This window comes from Schistosoma haematobium, chromosome 1 (assembly GCF_000699445.3).
Source record: "Schistosoma haematobium chromosome 1, whole genome shotgun sequence".
NCBI lineage: Eukaryota > Metazoa > Platyhelminthes > Trematoda > Strigeidida > Schistosomatidae > Schistosoma > Schistosoma haematobium.
Window position 1 is genome coordinate 66468450 of NC_067196.1, and position 17718 is coordinate 66486167.

At 37.8% G+C, this 17718-nt stretch overlaps 2 protein-coding genes across 5 annotated transcripts in view; one reads left to right on the forward strand and one right to left on the reverse strand.

Annotated features, from left to right (window-relative positions):
- PNPLA6_1 (Neuropathy target esterase) overlaps positions 1–5533 on the forward strand; it is a 66103-nt gene extending 60570 nt beyond the window's left edge. For all 3 annotated transcript variants that reach the window (XM_051209406.1, XM_051209407.1, XM_051209405.1), the window contains 3 exons: positions 1066–1141; positions 3551–4545; positions 5162–5533. In XM_051209406.1, the coding sequence (XP_051074862.1) occupies positions 1066–1141; positions 3551–4545; positions 5162–5215 (1125 nt within the window). In that variant the 3' untranslated portion in view covers positions 5216–5533. The remainder of the gene's footprint in view (positions 1–1065; positions 1142–3550; positions 4546–5161) is intronic.
- Positions 5534–6205: 672 nt separating this feature from the next.
- Positions 6206–17537, reverse strand: PUS3_1 (tRNA pseudouridine synthase 3). Of its 2 annotated transcripts, XM_051209409.1 has the most exons (12): positions 17425–17537; positions 17006–17387; positions 16880–16964; positions 16737–16842; positions 16643–16703; positions 16467–16606; positions 11334–11445; positions 7143–7206; positions 7042–7107; positions 6944–7001; positions 6855–6892; positions 6206–6470 (listed from the first exon to the last, which is right to left on the reverse strand). In XM_051209409.1, the coding sequence occupies exons 4-12, from the start codon at positions 16823–16825 to the stop codon at positions 6235–6237; spliced, it is 864 nt and encodes a 287-aa protein (XP_051074866.1). In that variant the 5' UTR covers positions 16826–16842; positions 16880–16964; positions 17006–17387; positions 17425–17537; the 3' UTR covers positions 6206–6234. The 2 variants fall into 2 exon arrangements, with proteins under 2 accessions (XP_051074866.1, XP_051074865.1); XM_051209408.1 differs by having other exon boundaries at positions 6855–7001.
- Between the last annotated feature and the right edge of the window lie 181 nt (positions 17538–17718).

Genomic DNA, 17718 nt, shown 5'->3' on the forward strand with positions numbered 1-17718 from the left:
TCTAATAAATGAGTATATCTTTCCAAGCTCTTTTGTGTTAACTTTCAAAAAGCTTGTTACATAACAAAATCTTTTTCTGTACGTTACGTTTAACAAATATTACTTCATAATTCCCAAAGTATTTCAATTGTATGATAATTTTGTTAGTTTTTGTCTGGTGCAGAAATAAATATTAATGATCCTCAAAGATGTTCGACCTCATAATTCCTTAAATATTTTCGAAATTAGCTGGTAAATGTAGCATGTTTAATTTTTGAAGATTTAATACTGTACTGGTGTATTTCCCGTTTAAGTTTAAGAAAACGAATAACATTTCTTTGGAGTAGAACAATGAAGTGTTCTAACCACTTAGTCTGATATACAAAATTACACTTTCCTTACGACAAACGCAAACTTTTTGTTCTATTGCTCAAAATCTGTTTGTTTTGTATATACTTTAACAAACTCATGTTCTCGCTTATACGGTAAGTTGAACACTTTTTCGTTTTATAAGAATATTCGTCAAGATTAGAACGAATAGTTTGATAGAAATTAGGCGCCGAGTATGGAGAAATCATTATATGTGAAAATTATATTTGAAATAATCTCAGAGATTGAAATTTAAATAATTCCAACGTTTCGTCCAGCTATATATTTCTTTGATGATTTTAATCATTACCCTGAAGAAGTCCAGACATGTTAGCTGGACGAAACGTTGGAATTATTTAAATTTCAATCGCTGAGATTTGTTTCAAATATAATTTTCACTTTTTCGTTTTGTTTTTTATCTATGTGTCGCTGATATGCTTAGCAGTTTAAGCGGTTACATTATTATTGCAAGTCTAATAACTTACGTTGACAATTAAAAACACTGATAGTAGGGTTTTTAAGTGAGAATAATCCGTTAATTATCTTAATGAATCATACAGTGGATTAAAATAAGATTCTTTTGTGACCATTGATAGATTTTTGTTTTTTCCTCTATCTATATATATATATATATATATATATATATATATATATATATATATATATATATATATATATATATATATATATATATATATCCTTGTTCTTTTCTTACAGAGTTTTAGTGATCAGCCCACATTCATTGATCTAGCTGAATGTGTAGCTAAGACATCCAAAGGTGTGAATTCTTCAGGTAGGTGTTTTTTTCTCTGCTAATTTATGTTTCATAACGTTTCTTATTGAAAAACAGTGGTAGGTTCTTGAAAAGTCTTATTAATTTTACATTAATAAGGGTAATAATGGTTATTAGTTTGTGCAAGTTCCGAAAACGAATGATTAATAGATTACTCAGAATTTATGGGTAAAGTTATTATCGTATGTTATCAAATCACGACCAAGTAATAATAACGAAGGATTGCTTCAATTAGCTAGTTACTGTAGTTGAGTGCTTTAAAATATTATGCGTATAAATCTAAATTGATCGTCTAGATCATGAATGTAACCGGTTTATATAACATTGTACAAAATTATTTTTCACATGTATTTTACGTGTTTGTGTATGAATTCATTGGCCCTATTATGTATGTAATCAGCGAATTGTCGAATCCTTGAGAATAAGGGATACAATAGACTGATTTGAAGGTTACATTTACGTAAACTCAGTATCCAGTACCAACTTGATAATCAACGATGTAACACAGTACTTGATACAATAGAAAGAGTCACAGCATTATTAGTTATTTACGGTGTTCACTAATATTGATGATCAAATGTTTTCCTAATAACTTACAGTCAAACTACCTTGTTTTGATACTCTACATGTAAAAGACAACTTCGATTTCCTCAACATTGACTCAGTCAGTTAGCTGATAGTTCTATCTTCATTTTTTGAGTGAATTATGCATTTGCACAAATTATTCACATGTTGGTTCTATCATTATAACAGTGTTGACGTATGACTTACGATATACTAGTCCATCTGTCTGTGGAGAAATTACTCAGTAAGGTAGAAAACTGATCGATAAAGGGATTACATCCATTCTGAATATATTAGAGATTCGAGCTCACATGGTCATTGTACAAATATATATTTATACTACTTCATTAATGAACACTATGTAGTGAATATTGTCTTTCACAATGTTTAAGATCGATTTGGTTAGCAAATATGCAACCTCAACATGTCGATAATGGAAGAACGATAAGGCTCGCTGTTTTGTATATAGGTATGAGGCCAGTATGGTTTGTAAACTGATTGTGTAGCTGTCAAATTGAAGGGGGTTTAAGCTGTCAGATCTATTATACTTGAAATTATTTCTATTCTTTGTTGTATCTGATAGTTATATCAGACACTTGGAGTACTATATTTTTATATTTACTTACTTGCAAGCTGTTGTCTAACACATAAACCGTCTCAGATTTATTATAAACTACTTCCCTTTTCCTTCTTTTTTATCACTCATGGCCACGCGTATACAGCCACTGCCAGGGATGTCCCACTCACTGCCTCCCCGCGGCGGTATTGTTCACGAAATTGAAAATACTAAAGGAAATGTCCGGGGAGTTGGAAAACTCTGATTCCAAACCAGTGGTGCACATGATCTCCTGGTGTATGAACCAATCGTTGGTTGCCGGTTACCATAGGATTGCATCTCCTGATGTTGCTCCACTGCCCTTATGGATCAGACCTTTAGGTCTAAGGTTCGAGGTGTGGCCTCCTAACAAAACTACCTGCTTCGGTCTGAACACCCGGGCAATATCACAGCCCACAGACAAATCAAGTGACTTGTGTGGCCCCTTTGTACCAATATTTATGTGTTTGAATAAGTGAATAAACACTGAGTTAGAGGTTGCTTGAGGAATGATAGGCGTTAAAGTCTAGATCATCGATCCTACAAACCAAATATAGGTGTACCTGTTATTAATAATAGATAGTCTGATCACGCTGACCCCAGTATAATCCCAAAATTGGTTTTTGAAGATGCAACAGTAATTCTCCACGGTGTACAGTTTACCTTATTATATGTAACCCAACCTGTAAATCACAGTATTTACTAATGTATAGAATACTATTCATTTGGATATTTGTTTTCAAATAAAGTGTATCAGTTTTCGCTCTCATTAACAAGAGAACTTATGAACAATGTACGACATGACATAAATGTGTAACATAATATTGTAATTTGCGTCGCCACTCAGGGGAAGACAAAGAGCAAGGGAGAAGGCAAAAGATAGTCATTATGCCAACTGCAGAAGAAAGGGATGCCTTAGGTAGTTTTTTGGTTGTCTACCATTCTTTATAAATGAGATATTGACTTACAATCAGACGGTGTTATTTAAAAAATAACGGTTTAGTTTGTTTCACAGGTCCAGCGGAAAATCTACGACCAGAATAACGATTATATATAGGTATAATTCGGCTAATAAGTACAATGTTTAACCCTTTGAAAATTTATAAAACACGCGTTTGCATATCTGGTACTTGAAGCAATCAAAAGAAGACTTTTACAGTTACTATACATAGTATTTGGTTTTTTGGTTCTAGTAGTAAAAGCTTTGAACTTAATTAACAACACACCATTTGTTTTTTTTTTTAAAACAGGTTCTGATAAGTACCATAGAACAGATGGTACCAATGTACAAAATTTCCCTCAGTTACCTGATATAGCTAGTAAAATTACTATAACTGATATTCCTACCTATACCGATCCTACTGTTTCCAGTGATAGCAGTATAACTGCTGTAAGGAAATTTCCGAAATCTACACACACCGTTGTTTCAGATTCAACATCACGATATTTTGATACTGATCACTGTTTACAGTCTGGATCCAGTTCGAAAATTTCATCTTCAAATGAACAACATCGCAAGGAAGAACAAAAGCATATTTTCGACTTTTTGAAGAATAATCTGTCTTCCAAGAGTAGACGACGTTTTCTAAGTGATTGTTACGATTCATCTTTAAATGTCGGTAGCAGTTATTCATACCGAAATTCAGACGTCTTATGTAATGTAAATCGTGCTCCAATCCTAAACAATTTGATTATAAGTGGTGTCCATCCTAATCATTTACGGAAATATAAATCTGATTATGGTCTACAAGCGTATGACAACAGTCAAACAGGGAATTTAATGATGAATAGTGATCTCGACCCAGTAGTTAATGCATCTGAAAAATCTGCACACGTTACTAAATACAGTCTGTCTTCCTTTAGATCTTTGGAAGATGATGGTTATTTAGAAGATGATGAAAGTTCCACAGACTGTGCACATTCTCCAGTTACAGCATCTGATCCCGAATTAAGACATGATGTTTACCCCGAATCCAGTAATGCAGAAGACAGGGTTTTGCGCCAGAGATCATCTTCTATCTATGGACTTCCACATTATTTGTTACATACAGAAGTGTCAAACAAGAGATGTGATTCACCGAATTCTGATAATAATGTGAAAAATCCATCCACCATAAAAGGTCAACAAGGAAGTAATGATGCGAATGTGCTTATGAACAACCCATTGCTTAAGTTAGATATGACATCTGTACGTAATCGGACGAAGCCAAATCGCAAAAGACATCACCGTTCATCATTAGATCGAGTAAGACATTGAGATTTGTTCAATACTCATGTACCTTTAATTTCTCAGTATATTTTTGTATTTTATTGCTATTTGACGATTATATTTTCAGTGAAGCTTGGGTTTCGCGTTGTCTGAAGAGATGAGCAGTAGCGTAAGGATTAAAGCGCTTTGCTTTCAGCTGCTTACGCGCAGGTTCCAACCTACTTTTATCTGGTCAGTCAAGTTAGTTTCATCAGCTGTTTTCCTGCCTCCAGAAATTGACAGGTAAAAATAAAACTATCGACAAATTAAGCATCCTGAATACTAGTGCTAAGTTTTGTGCTTCCATTATTGGACTGTCTTATTCCTTATGGATGACTAGACTATCATCAGTCTAATTGTATTCTGCATTAATTCTGGACAAAGATTTGTAGTCTATTAAGTATTTATATTACATCTACATTTACTACGGGATGTATATATTTATTTGGTGCTGTGTATAACTACCGTCTTAGGTGTGGCTTAGTGTTATAACCTACAAAGTTGTTTCCAAATATCGGGGTTCTAGCCTTTAAACCATATATCTCGTACCTGGAGATCAATTTTAAACCATTTATAATAAAAATTCCTGAAATGTTTTCTTTTGATTTCATAGTTACGGACTGATCGTGATCGAGGGGCAGCAAACTCGCTTGTTAACCTGCCATAATGACAAGTTAAATGATTACATTGAATTGATAAATAATATGTGCTTCTGTATGTACATATTCGTAAAATTGTGATATTTCATTTATCAATTACGTCTACGTATATGAAGACATCTTTGCTTTTATATTTTATTTCTTCTTACTTACAAATACTCACTCACTCATTCACTTTCATCCTAAAACAAGGAGATTCTTTAAGCTAATATACATATATATTTCATAAGTAAAGAGCAAAATCACTTCACATTTTCCCACGTGATAAATATTTGAAAACAGATGTTATATTTCATGTTTACTATATACATTACCTACAACGATTTCATTTTGAGTGTTCTTTTCTTCTACATTTAGCTTATGTATGGTATAACTGAGTTTACTTGAATGCTGCATGTGTTTAAATTGTATATCAACCTGTAACAATCGAAACGCCATTTTTATTGATGTGACTGTTTATGTTTAGGCTAATGTGAAGGGCGACTGAAATGCTTTTACAAAAATAAAGGCTGAACTAAGCGAATAGGAGTATATGAGTCACACTAATCTGTGAAGTAAAATGAAATCAATATTATCAGAGTAGGTTTATTGTCACTACTGATTACTTTTGAACACACAGGAGGGTTTGGATTTCCGTATTGTTAAGATTGTAGCAAATCTAATCATTGGTTCTGGATCATTTTCATGAAACATCACAAAGTTAATTTAAGACTAATCCTACGACCTGCTTTAACTATATGTTTGACACTACAGATTGCTGTTTACCCTCCGATCCTACTAGGTTATCCCATTTCATATAAACCTAAATCTAATTAGCATCAGAAGGTTAAAATGCTTCAAGCACAGGTTATTTCTCATTTAGTACTCACTGATCAATAGGAAACAATTATGCTCTTGTTTGAGTGTAATGTCATAAACAGTAGATGGTCCTACTATTTCTAATGTTTTTCAGAGACTTTATAAACTTTTTCACCATAATTTTGAAGAAAAAAGGCTTGTTCAATGTAATACATGTTTAAGGAGATTTTCAAGTACACTGCTCAGTAAATTCTGTTTCTATGGGTTTTTCCAAAGTACACGTGTCTATTTTCCTCTTTTTACGTAAATTTTCGATTTTCTCATCCACAGTAAGTTCCACATGTCTTGTAGATAGCTTCTTAATTACAGTTTTCTTATTAGACAGTTCTAAAGTGCTAATAAATTTAGCCTCTGGAGATATTTCATCCAAATGATGATTGATTAGTGAGCTATTTGGAATGGTACCTGTAACAAGAAATATATTGGATCTAGTTATATGCTGATAAAATCAAGTTAATAACAAATTTGTGTGGAAAGAAGCGATACTGTCTTTGTACTTAACAGAGAGAGGTTTCGATAATTAGTCCTGTAGTTGGAAGGAGAATGCTCAGATTTGGGAGCGCAATATATACAAACAATGGCGAATACACTTGTACTCATAACTAACTATCGACTCTTTGGTCGTTGTACTTTTTTATATCGAACACCTGCAAAGCATTATGTTATGCATGAGTGACTACACAATATGACTACTTGAATCCATACAAAACCCTCATTAAGAATCCTAGTAAGCTAATTAAAAGAGCGGGAATCCATGTAGTTATGGAACACAATGATAGGCAAACATACTTTCAACATAATTCAACATTCTTCTGACAATAGCTGATCTGGAAATAATTTGGATAAAAATCGTTTAAAGAAAAGTACAATATTTCTACCGGATTCCGTATTCTGACCACAATTTCTGATAATGTTTGACCAAATCTAGTTGAGCAGCTAGAAATTTTATTGTAGAGTGAAGTGATTATCCACATACCTTTACTTGTTTCCCAATTTAAACAAGATTCTGGGTAGGTGCCAGCAATAAATAACAACGGGAAGTCTTTGGGAGATATGTATTACTGTTCAGAGACTTACCAGCTGCAAGGTGATAATGAGGTTTAGCGGGAGTCTTACTCAAATCCAACATGTCATCAACAACCTTTAATATAAAATGAAATCAATGTTTTTTTTTAAAATCCCTAATCTATCAGTAGAAAAAATAAATGTTAACTAAACATAACGAAAAGTTATTGCCAAGTAGTGTTGAATATGTTCTTTTAAGGATTACAGCTGTATGCATACTGTTTTATGCATGATGCCTCTTTTGAAATGTAAAAACAACTAATCATACAGATCTACTACGTAAAGCAGATAACAGAGTCAGTCAGTAACAACGCAGAACTTCGTACGTACGTACATCAGTTCGAGTTGCCATACTACATTAGCACAGAAATGCAGTGGTCGATTCAAATCTCGTAGTGGTAGAGGTAGTACGAGTATAAGCAGTAATCGGAAAGATTAGGGTTTGAAGATGTTATTTAAAGAGTGTAATCCAGTGAAATAAATCTGGGAAGAGAAAGGAAAAGAGACAAGGAGAAATCAGGAGTTTAAAATTTGGGAGAACACAAAGAGTGGATGCACCTGCGCCATTGCAAACGATTTTGAGCCATGTCATTCAGGGTCTCTGACCATCGGTTTCTATCATCTCGCGGTCCACAACCACGTAGTCTACACCTACTAACATGACTCGAGTTGGTTCTTTGTTTTGACATGGTGATGTCAAATGAATGACGCTACTCGAATCCTGAATGCGCGTTTCGGAGACGCAGCACACGTCGATGGCGCGAGATCCTTAAGTCCTAGCTAAGGAAGCTTCTCGTCCTATTTGGCACAGCGTTCGGACGTTATAAGCTCCAACATGAAGTTTGGAACGTGGTTTCAGGAGACCAGGAATGGCGTTCCACGTACTCGAATCGTTTGCCCTAGCGGTGCGAGGTGATAAAAGGACGTAAGAAGGGTTAGTCGGGGAGATAAGAATGGTATTAGAAGGTGTAGGAAGGATTTGAATGTGACCAACTTGGTCTCGTGTCACTTCCCGGCTGCCCACACCGTGGAAGGGTATTTCTTGAGGAACCTGAAAACGAAGTTAGATTAATGTTGGCCTTAACGGCCTGGGAGCGTGACCGCAGAGCCCAGGGGACAACTGCTTTAGGCTGGTCGCGCACGGTCTTTTTGTGGAAGGTTTTTGAGGTGTTAGCTCCGTTCTTCAAAAGGTCTCACCGCCGGAGACGGAAATCCGTGAGGTAAGGTGAGGTGTGACATTTTTAGGGTCGACCTTTTCTAACCCCACCCCTCCTTGTGGGAAGGCAGCATCGCTGTCATGCTGGTTGTCCGAGGGAAACACCTTACTGCTGTCACACCCCTCTACAGTCAACAGTACGACTTCGCCCTCAGACCTTGAGTTGCTGCTTTTAGTCTTACCGTTCTCCAATCGACCTGCCTGGCATGGTAGAACCTGGAGGAACATATGTTCCAGCCAATATAGCTCGGTTGGGTCATCACGATAGGCAAGCCCGACCACCGCGTCAGGGTAGCAGCTACGATCGGGAAAGCAGATAACAGAAAAGTAATCAGGCACATAATGTTGACATGTAGTATACAAATGGTAATAGCCATTAGATAAAAATAGTCGGGTCCATGTTATTTATTTGCCTATAGCACTTAACTGGCACTGTATACAGTTCAAGACTAGTGACACAACATGAAATGGAATGGAGAAAATGCTGAGCACAGAAGTAACCAAAAATAGAAATCCCGAGGCCATTGCATCGATTGTGATATCATTAGTTTTACTGAATTTATGTTTTAAATCAGTTAATACATGGATCCATTATAACCTACATATATATTACTAAACAAGTTATTATGCGTCGAGAAGCAAATAGCGATCTTGTATAAACAATTCTTAGAAACTAGTTTCTATTTATCTACTCACTATTAACGCTAGGAAATCGTGCTTCAAATGGAAGACCTTACAGCTGATATCTTACGTCCACGACCGATTACACTTTACGCGACTTGTTGATACTATTGTCTGTCAACTGACCACGAATCATTTGGTTTAATGAAGTTTACTGAGTTATAACTAATAAATGAGAATACGGAGTTTATCAGAATGATGTGATATATTTGCGCAATACATTCCGAACAATCTGATCACATATACTTGTTAAGAACATTTATATATAAAAATTAAAAGGTCAACTAGACAGGTTAAAGGTAAGCCGTAACAAATAAAAAATAAATAATATTAAAGTACACAAAAACAAATGTGATGACCACTCTGGATAATAAATCAGTATTACCAGGGTAGGTTAAGCGTAAGGACAAATTGATTTTGAACACATAAAGTGGGTTTCAGTTTCCATAAAGCCAAGGCTTCAATGAACCTTAGTATACTTCCTTGAAGGCTTTTGTATAACACTACAAATGCTGATTTGATGTCAACCTTATGACCAGTCTCAATCAAATGTTTCGCAATGGAGGATTATGTCTGTCTATCCTGTGATCTTATTTGACCATTGGGATCCATTTGTTTCTGCAACCATTTTGGTATGTGTTCGCCCATCCTTAGTTGCAAATCACGATTGCTCCTCCCTATGTACGTGTTTCCATGCTGTTTGGGCTTTTGGTGAAACATAGACCTTGTCTTTCCGATAATGACAAGTTGAGCTGCATGAAATGTCCGGCTGATAGTTAATTTGAGTTTCCGTTTCAACGTGAGACTATTTGTGTCTGAATAATATCGTAATGTTAGCTCGCTTTTTGGGTACCAGAAGCGTCATAGGTCTAGCCGTATTGCAAACCTTCCGGCTTTCTATATATAGAACATTAGATGGAATCATCATCTCTCCTACTAAGCAGGACGTCTAGAAAAAAAAGTTAGTTATTCTTCGCTTCGCAAGTAAGACAATTATACTTTTGTCTTGAGTTTTTTAACAAGCGGTTTACATCTTCCCATTTATCCCCTACAATTATGATGTCATCAACGTACCGTTTATACAGATACATCTTTTGAATTGAGTCTTCAACTAAATTCTCAACATATCAGCCAGTAATGATCCTAAAGGGCTACCCATGACTATACCATCTATTTGCCGAAAGTGCTCACCTTTAAAAGTGAATTTTACATTATCTGTACACAGTAATAATAAATCTTTAAGTGTTAACAGGAAATGGCAGTGGAAGGTTATTCAAAGAGATATAGTCACACAAAATATCAATAGTTTTCCTGATAGGTACATTTGTAAATAAAGTGTTCACATCAAAGGAGCACATTGTCTTTGTCCTTATATTTATGTCCTTTAAGTACTTAATTAATTTAAATGAGTCAGTCAAGGAATACTTACAATATTGATTTCGGATAGGCGACACAAATAGTCTCATGTTGAAACGGAAACTCAAATTAACTATCAGCCGGACATTTCATGCAGCTCAACTTGTCATTATCGGAAAGACAAGGTCTATGTTTCACCAAAAGCCCAAACAGCATGGAAACACGTACATAGGGAGGAGCAATCGTGATTTGCAACTAAGGATGGGCGAACACATACCAAAATGGTTGCAGAAACAAATGGATCCCAATGGTCAAATAAGATCACAGGATAGACAGACATAATCCTCCATTGCGAAACATTTGATTGAGACTGGTCATAAGGTTGACATCAAATCAGCATTTGTAGTGTTATACAAAAGCCTTCAAGGAAGTATACTAAGGTTCATTGAAGCCTTGGCTTTATGGAAACTGAAACCCACTTTATGTGTTCAAAATCAATTTGTCCTTACGCTTAACCTACCCTGGTAATACTGATTTATTATCCAGAGTGGTCATCACATTTGTTTTTGTGTACTTTAATATTATTTATTTTTTATTTGTTACGGCTTACCTTTAACCTGTCTAGTTGACCTTTTAATTTTTATATATAAATGTTCTTAACAAGTATATGTGATCAGATTGTTCGGAATGTATTGCGCAAATATATCACATCATTCTGATAAACTTCGTTTAATAAATGGATACCGACAAATAGATTAAATCTCGTAGTTGTGCATATATTTTGATGGGAGTCTGGAATTCAATTCCCCAATTCAATTACCTAAACCAAATTAAGTACAAATTCACAAGATTGAAAAAAGAAAATCAAAATCACCATGATTGATAGTCCTTGAAACCAAACATTCATTATTCATATAAAAAGTAAATAATTAGTGTAAGAATCAACTTACTGATGGACTTTCATAACCCCTTCCTACCATAAACAAGATGGACATAACATACCGTATTTGGTGATAAAGGAAACCCGAAGCCGATATGCTAATGCGACATAACTTGCAGTGCCTAAAAAGTAGAATTGATTATTTATTTATTTAATATTATTATTAAAGTAGAATTGAAAATATGTTAGTTGATATACAGGTACATGTATCGATGCCCTGGTACGGCCGAGAGTGGGGAGAGTCCGCTCTCCCTCTCGAAATACTCTCACACGGCCGCGCGTATACAGCCTCTGCCAGGGAAGTCCTACTCACTGCCTTCTCGTAGCGGGGGTGTTGTTTACGAAAATGAGAGGACGAAAAGCGAATGTCCGGCGCTTTACCCGGATTCCAAACCAATGGTGCACATGGGCTCCAGTATCCTGCGGGAACAAATGACGTATGAACTACTCGTTGGTCACCGGCTACCATGGGATTGCATCTCCTTATGATGCTCCACTGCCTTGTGGGTTAGACCTTTAGGTCAAAGGCTCGGGGAGTGGCCCCTAAAATAACCACCTGCTTCGGTTTGGGCACCCGGGCAGTATCACAGCCCACACACAAGTGATGAACTCTCTATGTCTATGGAAATTACTTTTCTCGCTTCGAAAAACAATTGATTCAAATTATTATCATTACAATTATTGTCATTATTAATACTGTTATTATTATTACTATTATTGTCATTACTATTATTATTATTATTATTATTATTATTATTATTATTTTCCACATTATTCACCCTCTTTTATACTTATACAGCGCCTCGTCTTTGGTGGAAATTCGACTGTATCTAAACGTTCTCGAGTCACTGTCCGGTTGAAAATTGTATGTTACCACCGAATAGGAGGACTGAAGCAGTTTTTCTGAAACCACGTGCACCATTCAAACTGGCTGCCTTCAACGTTCGCACACTTATGCAGGTCGGACAACAGATAGGGCTGGCTATGTCTTTGGAAAGTCTTCAAATCGATGTCTGCTGTCCATCCGAGACCCGTATTCAAGACTCTGGCGAAGTACTAGAAATTCGATCTCCATCTGTCGCTTCGAAATGCTAGTTTTACGTGCGCTTATCCGGGGACCCTGTGGCATCTTCGTCTGGTCTCGCTGGCGTTAGTGTCGCACTAAGCGCTAGAGCTGAGGCAGCTCTAATCGATTGGATCCCCATTAACAGTCAGTTATGTGCTGTTAGATTAGAGAGTTCCATCAAAGTGAGGAGAAATCAGCGTGAGAAACGATGTCTTTTCGTCATCTCCGCCTATGCCCTGACAGATTGCAGCCCGGATGCAATCAAGGATGAGTTTTACCACCAGTTATCTGTTCTTCTCCACAAAGTGCGTTCGACAGATATTGTAGTACTAGCCGGAGACTTGAATGCCCAGGTCGGGCGTCTAGGCACAGAAGAGAGTCGTTTAGGTGGCCGATGGGGACTTCTTGGTCACAGGACAAATATAATGGGGACCGTCTACTGCAAGTGTGCACAGACCACAACCTGTTTCTGGCTAGCACTAACTTCCCGCACAGTCATCGCCGATGTGCCACCTGGAGTCCTCCCTCTGCATCTCAAGCCTGGACTCAGATTGATCACATCGCGATCAGCTACCGCTGGCGTGGTTGTGTACAAGACTGCCGCTCCTTTTGGAGTACCTATCTGGACTCTGACCATGCCTTGGTCTGCGCCAATCTTGCCTTACTTTTCAGTGGACAACGAAGTGACCGCCATCAACGGATTGATATTAGCAAGCTGGATGCAACTTATGTTGCAAGTAAGTATCGAACCGAGCTAGGTTCTAGGCTAGCTACCATTCCACCGAAAAGTATAGATGAGCATTGGTTGCAAATGCACGACGCCATGAAAATGGCGGGTACAGTCAGTTGTGGGTTCGCGAAACGTCCCGCTTATGAACACTGGGTTTCTGCAGGTTCCTTACAACTCATTGAAGCCCGTCGGTCTACTCCGGGTGACCGTGAGTTTGACCATAAACGAAGGATGTTATGTAATGAAATTGGGCAAAGCTTGCGTAAGGACCGAGAAGCCTGGTGGTCGGAGCGTGCTAATGAGCTGGAAGCAGCAGCTGCATCTGGTAATTACCGGAAGCTCTTCCAACTCATCCGAGCCACTGGCAGCAAGAAGTCTGGTGTGAGTGAAACAATCTGCGAGGATGATGGGATGCCAATCACTAACATCCATCGACGTCTTGGACGATGGGCAGAATTTTTCGAAGGGCAGTTCAACTGGCCTGCTGCTCCGGCAACATCGGTCAGACTGTCCTGCCCTCCATGGCTGGTGACGACTGATCCACCAAACGAGGAGGAAGTCCGCAAGGAATTCCAACTCTTAAAGCGCCACAAATCACCGGGCCAAAATGAATTGCCTCCGGCTCTTTTTAAAGATGGTGGTGAATTTCTGATCAAAGAACTGACAATGTTGTTAACAAAGGTCTGGGAGCTAGAAAGCGTTCCAGCATCATGGAATGAGTCGATAGTTGTCCCTATCTTTAAAAATAGTTCACGTCGTTTCTGTAACAAATATCGAGGGATAAGTCTACTTCCGATTGCGTCCAAGCTATTGGCTTCCGTCATACTTCGTAGGTTGTTCAAAACCCGAGAAAGATTGACTCGCGAGGAGCAGGCTGGTCTTCGTTCTGGTCGAAGATGTATTGATCATATCTTCACCCTCCGCCAAATGTTAGAATACCGTCATGCTTATCAAAGGCCAACAATAGTAGTGTTTCTTGACGTTAGAGCTGCCTTCGATTCGTTGGACAGGACTGTTCTCTGGGATCGTTTGTTGAAGAAGGGTGTGCCTGAGAAGTTTATTAACATCCTAAAAGCCCTATATACAAACACCTCAGGCAGAGTGAGGGCATACAACCACCTCTCTCCATTGTTACATTCGAGCAGTGGGGTTAGGCAGGGTTGCCCAATCTCACCATTCCTCTTCCACTTTGCCATCGACGACATTCTGGAAACAGCTCTGATGGATGTAAGTAATGGTGGTGTGGATCTGTTTCCTGGAGAAAGACTTCTCGACCTTGAGTATGCGGATGATATTGTCTTACTGTGCGATAATCCCCAAGACATGCAATTCGCGCTTAATCAGTTGGCAATCAGTGTCCGTAGGTACGGTAGGTGCTTTGCACCTTCGAAGTGCAAACTACTTTTACAAGACTGACAGGATCCTGATCCTGCACTCACCCTGAGTGGTGAGCAGATAGAAGTAGTCGAGAAGTTCGTGTATCTAGGTAGCTACACAAGCGCTGGTGGTGACGTGAGTGATGAGATCAATGCACGTATAGTGAAAGCCAGAGCGGCTTATGCCAATCTGGGCCACCTTTGGCGCCTTCGTGATATTAGTCTGGCTGCAAAAGGTCGGATCTACAACGCGTCGATGAGAGAAGTTTTGCTCTGTGCTGGTGAAACCTGGTCTCTCCGAGTTGAGGATGTTAAACGACTCTCTGTGTTCGATCATCGCTGTCTCCGAAGGATTGCTGACATTCAGTGGCAACACCATGTTAGTAATGCAGAGGTTCGGCATCGTGTGTTCGGGCACAGAGATGATAATCCAATTGGTTTCACCATCTTGAAACACCGACTTCGGTGGCTTTGACATGTTCTCCGAATGTCGTCCCAGAGAATTCCACGTCGTGCATTATTTGCCGACTCTGGGACTGGTTGGAAAAAGCTGAGAGATGGTCAGTGTATGACATGGTGTCGTGGCATGAAAGAAAGCTGCAAAGGACTGGCTTCTGTTGGTCCTTCACGACTCCCTGGTTGGGGTCTGAGAGATGGTGCTACACAGTGGCTAGAGACGTTATCAGATATTGCTCAGAATAGAAGCCAGTGGCAATCCTGCTGTAACCTTGTTTTACTTTCTTCATAAAAAGTGGTTGTGTCTCCCTTACCTGAAAGATTTCTTCTGATTGTACCTTTCCGTTCTCTCATTTCTACCATACTACCTTACACTAATCTCCTCGTTATTGTTCTCTTTTTTTGCGCTCCTTATCTTTTTTTTCTATTTCTCTTCGAATTCTCATTGTTTTGTGTGGCGCATATATATTGGCGCTCTCTTGTACCAATATTTATGTGTTCAAATAAATAATAAATAAATAATCGATACTGGACCATTTTGAGTATACTTTTAATGATACTACTAAAATACTACTCCAAAATTTATTGAATTATACGATAACAATCGGTCGGCAAGTGACGAAATCTAGATACATATACAAAATGTTTGGTTTTTCGCAAAATTAAGTTACCTGTTACATAAAGGTGGGAACCCTCAGAAGCTAAGAATATTTCACGGGAGTTCGGTTTATATATGAGGACGAATGAAACTTAGACTTGGGAAGTGAAATGAAAAGGTTGTGATCATTTTATCATAAATCTCTTCATGATATTGTTTTGGCGCTAAAATCACTAAGTGGACTGTGTTAGTTGTATTTACAGATAGTAGTAAATGACGTTAAATTAACTGCAAACCATGAAAGACTAAAGTGCTTAAGGGATAAGTCACTCATGAACAAAGACTAAATAAATCAGAATAGTACTGGTTGTTTACTTTTTCCTTACTTGTAAGTCCAAACAAATTGGAACAACCAAGCTCCAAGATACAAAACCACAGAATTCGAATAAAATATTCAATTCACATATTGGACATGAACACTAAAACTAGTTTGCTATTTATAGATTTTTTTAAACTGAATTCTATTTCAACATTACGCACAAGGTAGGTGGCGGCTAGACATATACAACACATCTCAACTACTTCAGTATACAGCTGTTTACATCTCCATCCATCACTTCTGACTTCTGCCAAGTGCTATGTGGGAGCATAACAATAATACAATTTAACCAATAAAAGGCGGATTATAGCCCAAAATAATTTCTATAAAGTTGGCGTATCAAGACTTTCAGTACAAACTCATTTCTCAAGCGCATGCGGTCACTATTAAAAACTACTTCAACTTTGCCACAAACTAAAGCAATGAGAAGAAATAAACGACATTCATTGATTGGACAACATTAAAGCATCATGTTGTAATACTACTGAATCGAGTTACTAAAAACATTGGGAAAGCAACCGGAGAATTTGAAACTTACTGATCACACGAGTCTACATCGCTTATAACCACTTCGAAAATTTCACGTATGAAAGTCACAGTATCTTTTTCGATTCGGGAAGTACAGAAGTTCCTGAAATCATGTACTCCGACGAGCCGATTACCCGCGTCCATCATTGACTTTAAACAAATATATGACGGTATAAAACCACTTACTTTAATATCTAGACCGCTTTCAGGGAAATAATATTCGTAAGATCTTTTGCAACACATAAACCTACAAGATTAATTTGACGAATAACCAGTTTACCTTGCACTAAAGTCTGGTGAGACGGGAGACCAGGCTAGGACTCGGATGTCGCGTGGTAGATTTCTGTTCAATGCAGAAACGTAGTCCATTTCTTTGTCAGGAACATCTACAGAAGCATATACTACGTCGTCAAACTATCTAACCCTGACGCTCAGAGATACGAGAACCAGAATCTTCAATAATTCCGACCCCTCTATCTATTAGTGAACGCGAAACAAGAGAAACAACCTGAACGGCAGTAATATAAATACTGATTATTGCTGAATTACTTGGCACAGCCCACTAACTCCTCTGTCAGTTCGTCCACAAACTGAAAAATTGCACTCGTTTCTGTTGAAATGAAATAAAATTAAACGTGCCTATTTTCAATGAGTTTGGATTTTTCCAGTGCGTCGAAAACGCGGTCCATGACGGTTAGTGCGAGACAACCTTGAGGAGCCAATCCACCGTAATTCCAGCCTAAATACGATACTTTTAGCGCAATATGGCGCTTCTTATACCTACCAAATGATTGAGACGGAAAACTGACCTGTCAAAAATGAAAGGTTTGATGACTTTTAGGACATCATTTTCTTGTTTTTGAAGCTTTGATATAATATTTTCTAACTGTTGATTATATTTTAGTAAGCAAATAGCTTTTTCCTTTAAAGCCTTCAAATCCTACATAGTGAAAAAGTCGAATATTTACTTCGAAATCAAGTTCGTCAAGCGATTTCAGTTTGCACTCCAACTGTTTTATCCCTGAGAACATCCCACTCATAATTCGCATCCCCAAATATGCGCTTATTCAGATGACCCTGGTCACAATACAACTAAACAATGACACACAACTTCAAATTCGCTGAGTATAAGTAAGCAGTCGATGAATCCTTGTGATCGATGTTCAGATTTTTTTATATACAGGAGGTTTCACATTAGATTGAGCTACTTAAAAAGGATAGTGGTAGTTTTTCTCTCAGCTATAATTCGAGCGCGTTTCGAA

Bases quoted from the DNA above. Each gene is read 5' to 3' on its own strand.
- PUS3_1 (XM_051209409.1), bottom strand. From the start codon at position 16,825: ATGGACTACGTTTCTGCATTGAACAGAAATCTACCACGCGACATCCGA. The intron at 11,446-16,466 runs GTAAGTTTCAAA...TCTACTTTTTAG, and splicing joins GATGTAGACTCGTGTGATCA to GCACTGCAAGTTATGTCGCA. The intron at 7,108-7,142 runs GTAAGTCTCTGA...TATCTCCCAAAG, and splicing joins TCATTATCACCTTGCAGCTG to ACTTCCCGTTGTTATTTATT.